At 51.0% G+C, this 7,089-nt stretch overlaps 1 protein-coding gene across 2 annotated transcripts; it reads right to left on the bottom strand.

The window, feature by feature from the left end:
- Positions 1–500: 500 nt before the first annotated feature.
- On the bottom strand, positions 501–5,453 carry ZNF428 (zinc finger protein 428). 2 transcript variants are annotated; one of them, XM_081016363.1, is made up of 4 exons: positions 5,298–5,453; positions 4,731–4,844; positions 2,352–2,450; positions 501–1,865 (listed from the first exon to the last, which is right to left on the bottom strand). In XM_081016363.1, the coding sequence occupies exons 2-4, from the start codon at positions 4,816–4,818 to the stop codon at positions 1,300–1,302; spliced, it is 753 nt and encodes a 250-aa protein (XP_080872489.1). In that variant the 5' UTR covers positions 4,819–4,844; positions 5,298–5,453; the 3' UTR covers positions 501–1,299. The 2 variants fall into 2 exon arrangements, with proteins under 2 accessions (XP_080872489.1, XP_080872490.1); XM_081016364.1 differs by lacking the exon at positions 4,731–4,844 and having other exon boundaries at positions 5,298–5,451.
- Positions 5,454–7,089: the final 1,636 nt, after the last annotated feature.

Raw genomic sequence — 7,089 nt, 5'->3', positions numbered from 1 at the left:
TATTTAACTTAATAATTGGTGTGTGAGTTGAAATTGTTCCTCTTCTGTCCCCATCTCTTTTCCTTTTTGTGTTCTGTCACTTAGATTCCATGCATTGATGGTAGCATTTTTACTGGTGGTATGTAAACTTCCCTTTGCTTCTGTGTCTTCTCCCTGTACTTTTGGCTACTCCAAAAGCAGCTTTCAAACAGGAACTGGATGTTAAGGCTGCATGGTGCTCTAGTTGTTTCTCTAGCAGGGACTGGGGACCTCTAAATAGTGTTGGACTCCAATTCCCATCAGCCCCAGCCAGAATGGCCAGTGGAAAGGGATGATTACAACTATCTTCATCCCTGGCTATGCTTGCTGGGGCTGATGAGAGTTGCCATTCAGCCAACACCTGGAGGGTCAAAGAGTTCCCCTGCAACTGAAATAGCCCCTCATCCATCTCTGCAGCCAGCCAAATCCAGTGCCATTGAGCTTCCCCCATTCACGAAGAGAGAGATGGGCACAGTGAGAAGTCACACATACAGAATCACTTTTATTAAACCGACTCTCCCAGCTACTGCGAAGAGAGGTTGTTAATATTCATGATTGATGCTGAATGGATGCCGTCTCTAGAAGCCGCTCTCTTTAAAAAGCCAAACACACGCACACGCACACACAGAGACAGACGGAACACAGCTTCGGTTCAGCATGGACCACCCAGGTGCCAAAGATGGTGACAAGCGAGAGGATGGGCACCTAAATTGGGAAGGGGACTGTCTACACAGTAAGAGGGTGGGCAGCAGGGATGCAGGACCCTCGTGCACAGGACATGCCGTTCTAACCCAGCCCCTTCCTCCTCCCTCAACCTTGAGATAGGCCTGGAATAAAATCTCTCCTGGTTCAATTGTTTAAAGATGAGCAACACGCCCAATACTGCTTCGTGCTTCCATTGCAAAAAGCCCATTGACATGGGCTCCCTTTGGGGAATAATTAGCTAGGACCTACAGGCGCCAGACCCGTAGATAGCTCCTCTCTCTGGGGGCAGGGAGAAGGCAACAGCTCCCTTCCCTGCAGGTGGGCAGGGGGCTCCTGCGTTTGCTACACTTACTCTGAGGAGGCAGGGCATGCAGGAGGGATTGCTCCGAAGCAACCGCGTACCCTCCCAACTCTCCTCCCCTCCTGCTAAATTCATTTTAGAAAAATAGAATGAAACTAAAAGAGGACCTCAAAAAATAAAAAAATGAAGGAGGCTTCACTTCTCTCCCAGAGTCCTGGCGGGCGCCACTGATTAGATTAGGAAGTGGGATTGGGGAGGGGCAGAAAAGATGTGATCTACAGCTCTCCTCGGGCATGGAGCATGTAGTGCTCGTGAAGTTCTGACACCAAGCCAAACTCCCCCGGGCACTCGGTGCAGTGGTACGGTCCGTCGGCCCCATCTGTGTCCTGGTCCCCGTTGGCCTCCCTCAGGGTGGGGGAGGGGGGGAGCTTGTTATGGGGAGCGGGCGGGGGGCTCCAGCACCAGCCGTGTTCGCAGCGATGGCCCTCCAGGGTGGCCGGGGAGGCAAAGCCCAGGCCACACTCGGCACATATGTAGTGAAAAACTCTGCCCCGGCCAGAGGTGGGGGCTGCTCGCCCTTCCTGGTTGTTGGGGTTACTGGGCAGGATCAGAGGCGGTGGCTGTTTGGAGGAAGAGGAGCCGCTGTGTGGCCGCTTGCGCCCCTCGTGGTAGCTGCGGTGCACCTTCAGGGCGCGTGAAGTGCCGAAGCCACGGCCGCATTCGGGGCATTCATGCCACTCAGGGCTGGGAGCCAGCGAGGAGCTCAGCTGATCCTGCCCAGCCTCTCCGCCATCTTCCACCAGTTCCCCAACTGTCGCCTGCGGCTCTTTGCTCCGGGGGCCTAATAAAAGAGGCAGAGGAAGGGGGAAATGCAGTGAGGTACAAACAACAACACCTCCAGGTTTCGGAGTTACAGCAAGTTCTTCCCATCTGCCTAATATTTATTTTATTTATTTTGCATATCAGCTTCTGTCATTCAAAGCGGGTGGGGGAAGTCAAATCCTGGGGCTGGGGAAGTTCTGGGGCTCAAAGGCAGCCTGAAAGCCGCACCCTGTAATCCAGAAATTCTGCTAACTCCTCTAAAATGTGGAAGGATGGCAAGGGCTACAGTTAGCGGTGTTGGAAATGCACTCCTGAAATGCTCAGAGGTGCTTTCTTCATGACTAACATGAGGCTGCTGAGCTGAATCCCTGGCACGGCGAATGGGTGGCTAAATCCAGAGTCAAATTGAGCCCCAGCTCCAACACAAGACCCCCCCTTTAACAGTCTAGCCATTTTGCTACAGGGAAAGCTTGCTTTGTGATATGACGTTTTCATGTCCTTGTACCTGGAAGGCTTTGGGCTGATGGGGTAGGGGGGCTGCTGTCTCCAGAAGATACGGATGTAGCTTCAGATTCATCCTCTTCCTCGTGCATGGTAGAGACACCTAGAAGAATCACAGTCCATAACTGGCAGAGCCTCAGACAGCTCTAGGCTAGTTCATCAGAGGAGGAGGCTTGAATACAGATGCATTCAAAAGTAAGGACTCATCCCAAATATCCCAATCCATTAATGATTTTCTATCTCCACCTTCCCTCTCCTTTCCACACACATAGCTCCACATCCCTCATGAATAACTACTCTTTTGAAACCTCAAATATGTTTCATGCACCTATTTATATAGATATAATGCACCTTTATCCACCAAAGGTCTCATTTGAAATGCTGTACCTTCAAAATATATTCTTAAAAATGCAGCTCCTTTGTGTAACACATTGCCCACCTTTACAATGAAGTAGGATATTGACCAAAATAAGTAAGTAGTCAAGATACTCAACAGCCCTTGAATCAACTCTGGCTACACCCATGCCTATTTTGCAGGTGGCAAACTGAGGCTGAGACCATTTTGTGAGCTGAGATTTTAAGGCAGGGCTCCCCAGGACAAAAGACACTTCCAAGGCCATGTTCTCAACCTAAGGGACTAGATATTTGTTCCTCTTCTTCTTTTTAAAAATGGAAAGAATAAAGCCAAGACTGAGAACACTAAAATCTGTATCTAGTTCCCATTGTCACACTTTCCATGTGCTTGTGCAGAACTAAGAAAGACACACAACCTTGCCTGAACTCTCATTCCACTAAAAGGCTAGCCATCATAAATGAAAGCCCATCAAAAGGTCTCACAAGAGTTTTCCGCTTCTGAATGATGCTCAGGCTTGCACAAGTTTCCAGGAGAAAAATGTATATTCTGCAACTGCCTTTTTACAAGTTCTAGGTGTCTGAACTGGGTCCCTGACATAGGATGGATGAGCAGACAGTGTGGCTCAACTGCTGTGTTTAGAATGGGAGGAGAAGGGGGGAAGAGAGAGAGAGAGACCCAAGTTCAAAACCCTCATCATCTGTGAAACTTCATTCACTTACACTTTCCTTTGCAAGTTTGTTGTTGGGTTATTGCATACATTTCTTTTCTAAGCCCACCCTAAGCTCCATGGTAATATAATATGCCTAAATAATGAATCAAAATGATGATTTTGGTCAAAGAGAGCTCACAATGAACGAAGCAGATCATACATCTGTATGCTATAGAGGCTGGCCACAAATTGAGCACTGCCATGAACACATGGCACCACTGCCAGCCATCCAGAAGAGATCACCATAAAGACAAGTATCTCCTCCTCAGTGCCTACTCCTGCTCCACAAATGTCACCTTTCAACTGGGAACTGGGATTTCAAGGCCATGAGGTCTATAGACTGAGAGAATATAATATACAGAGAGCCCATCTAGCCCAATATCCTGTTCTCACAATGGCCTACCACATGGCTATGGGAAACCAGGGAGAAGGATCCAAGCACAAGAGCACTCTCCCCTTCCAAGGTTTCTTGCAAGTGGGATGGATACTACCTCTGACAGCCTTATACTCTGCCCCTTCTCCACGAACCCACTTGGTAGAAGGCTTTTCTTTCCCCCGCAGCCCCCCCCCATGCCCCGCAGTCTGCTAAGAAGCTACTATTCTGCACTTTCCATGCTGCCTGCAAAAGAAGGCACCTCCTCTGCTCTACAGCCAGAATGGAGACACAAAGCACTCCAGTAGATTACTAACAAAATACTAGTAGCTTCAATGGGCTTATTTAAACAGCTGTGCTACTCAGCTCTTGGGAGCCAATCCAAGAATAGCCCACTAACAACAGGTGGGGTGTGCGTGTGTGTGTGTGTGGATCATACCTACGATGAAAACAAACCAATGCTTAGTCCTCAGCAGTACTGTGGTTAGGAGAGTGGGACAAATGTTCTCCTAAAAGTTCTGCAGCTGCCTGCGCCCTTTCTTGTAGGATACCACCCCCTAGTGCCCTGCTGAAACAACTGCAGCCAGTGGGAAAGTTAACGGTAACACCAAACCCTATGCAGCCTAGCTCTACAGGATGCTAACATCCAGCCCTCTCATGCGAACGGAGACTTACTACTCTCAGGGCAGCCCTTGGACGTAAATCAACTGTTGCTCTGCTTAGGCGGGCCAGCAGATCTGCGAGTTGGCAGGGAAGAATTATATTATGCTCCCAATCCCCCTAGCGCAGTGGGTCTAGCACCTACGTACAAACCAAGGCGCCCTCTACCTGACCACACAGGCCTACTGGCAGGAGGGAGGGAAACTCAAGCACCCCCATACCCTACCCTCCCACCCCCTCAAAGCAAACGGGAGTTCTCCCTTGCAGCTCACTACACTTTGCTCACCGGTCGAAGTCCCCTCCTCCTCCTTCTCCTCCTCAAAGCCAATGTCCTCTGAGCTCCCAGCTTCCACATGCTTGGGTACTTCAGACATCACCCCTTAACGCCAGCAGCCCAAACCTGGAAGAGGAGCAGAACTAGTTATAAATGTCTGGCACAGGCTCCTCGGCTTGCAACATGGATGGAGGCACTGGGGGCCTGGGGGATTTGTGGGGTGGGGAGAAAGAGAGACCCCCAGAGAGCACAGGAGGAGGAGGGAAAGAGTGGAGGATCAAGGGGAGACTTCATCCCACAATGCCCTGGGGCTGACACTGTATGGACCGCTCCCATAATGCTCTGGGAGAGCAGAGGTCAGCCCCTCGCCCCAGGTATGGAACAGAGCTGAGTTCAGTCCCCATAATGCTCTGGGGCTTCATGGACCTCAAGAGGAGCCCACAATCCCATGCTGCACTGCGACTAGTGGGGTGGGGGGGTATTAAGGACCATGGGGGGAGGGCAGGCAAACAAGCAAAAAAATCTGCCCCTTTCCCATAATGCACCGGGCGGGCGCACACACGCACACCTAACACTCACCGGTTCCTCCGGATTTGGGGAGGGGCAGCCCGGTCCCCTCTAGCCACAGGACCCTCGCTGCGCAAGCGCAGACAGGGAAAGCAGGCGGGGCCTGCCCGCTCAGCGCTCGTCCCCCCTTGCGCGTGCGCCGTTAGGGCCTCGACAGCGAAGGCTCTGCGCATGGGCTCTGCGCATGGGCGGGTGACGGAGAAGGGGCTCGGCGGCCGGCGCGCCGCGCATGCCCGTCTAGCAAGCCGCGGCCTGGGCGGCTTTTCCCAGTCGTGTTGCCGCGCTTGCGTAAGAAAGGCAGCTGCCGCGCCGTGGGGAGGCCTTGCGCATGCGCGTAGTAATTAACCCATTCGATGCGGGGAAGGGGAAGGAGGAAGAAATAAGTAAATAAATGTGGATTTTGCAGCGCAGCCCTGAACGTGCGCACTGAGGTTCAAGGCCCCATGAAATTCAATGGCCCATGCGCAATGTAGGATTACTTACATAGGACTAAGTGAACTTTCCTACTTGTCTTGGCGCAGCCTTACCCAGCCCTCCAGATGTGCGGTAAGGCTCCAAGCACCTGGACTTTGGAACTCCCTGCCCATTGATAGGAGGCAGGCTCCTCTACTGCACATTTTTCGGCGCATGCCGAAAATATTCTTATTTAATAAAGCGTGCCCGGATGCTTAGAAAAATTGCACGAGTTTTCATTCGTTTTGGTCTAATTTTATTGTGGTTTTAAACTTTCTGTACGGTTTTTAAATTATGGTTGCAATTTTTTGTGCGTGATGATTTTATTGGTTTAGCTTTTTTGCAAACCGCCCCATGTGGTTTTATCTACAATCTACAATCCCATCATCCGTGAGCTTTGACCAACCGCCTGCTGGGGCTGATGGGAGTTGTAGTCCAACAACACCTGGAGGGTCGACAGCCAGGGCTACTTTAGCGTTTTGCAACCGCGAGGAATACCAGTGAGGCCACAGACCCTAAGGACCATCTCCTTCCTTCCCCGCCTCCAAGGTTGTTCGCTCTATTCATCACTAATAGAGGTCGCCTGTCTTCCCTCATTTGTTAAGGATACTTTCCTTTCAACGTTGCTTTCCTCCCCTTAACATCTGGAGGGACCACAGATTTTCCCCATCCGTGATCCCAACCATCCTGCGTTTTCTCCGCCCAGCTGACAACGGAATGGTACGGAGGTGTTGACCACATTGGGCAAAAGATCCCTGCATTGCAAGCTCCTCTTGAGACGACCATGCTGTAAGTTCTAGACTCCCTCCATGCAGACTGAAAGTCAAAATACGTGAATAAATCATATTTCTTTAAACTACGACACCTCCGCTGCATCTTCAGTTCTCCGAAGGAGCACAGACCCCTGGAACCACCTGGGATTTTTGCTACCACTCGGCAGAGAGTGCGGGTGGCGCTCAGCTTTTTTAACGGTATGAAACTCGGGAGTCCTCGAGGCTGCATCTAGCAATAATTTGAAGGATGAGAAACCTGCAGCCTTCCAGGTGTTATTAGACCTACAACTCCCATCAGCCCCAACTAACACTGACAACAGCCAGGGACGATGGAGTTGTAGTTGCAACGTCTGCATGAGAGGGAGGAAAGCAATGTAGAAAAGAAAGGGGGTGGAAGGCGGGGCCTGTCATTCTCAGCTCCCCAGAATTGCTGTGAAGCCACCTCTATTATTCAAAGCAATTGCCCCTGGTGGTTGTGGTGTCCATATCGGCAGAGGGAAATGGGAGTTGGAGATCAACAGAAAGCCACAGGTCGCCTCCATCACCTGTTTATTGCTCTCCCAGTCGGGTATATTTGT

This window comes from Podarcis pityusensis, assembly GCF_964106645.2.
Source record: "Podarcis pityusensis genome assembly, chromosome: 8".
NCBI classification, from domain to species: Eukaryota; Metazoa; Chordata; class Lepidosauria; order Squamata; family Lacertidae; genus Podarcis; species Podarcis pityusensis.
Note: the sequence above shows the minus strand (reverse complement) of the source record. Positions and strands in the feature narration are given on the sequence as shown.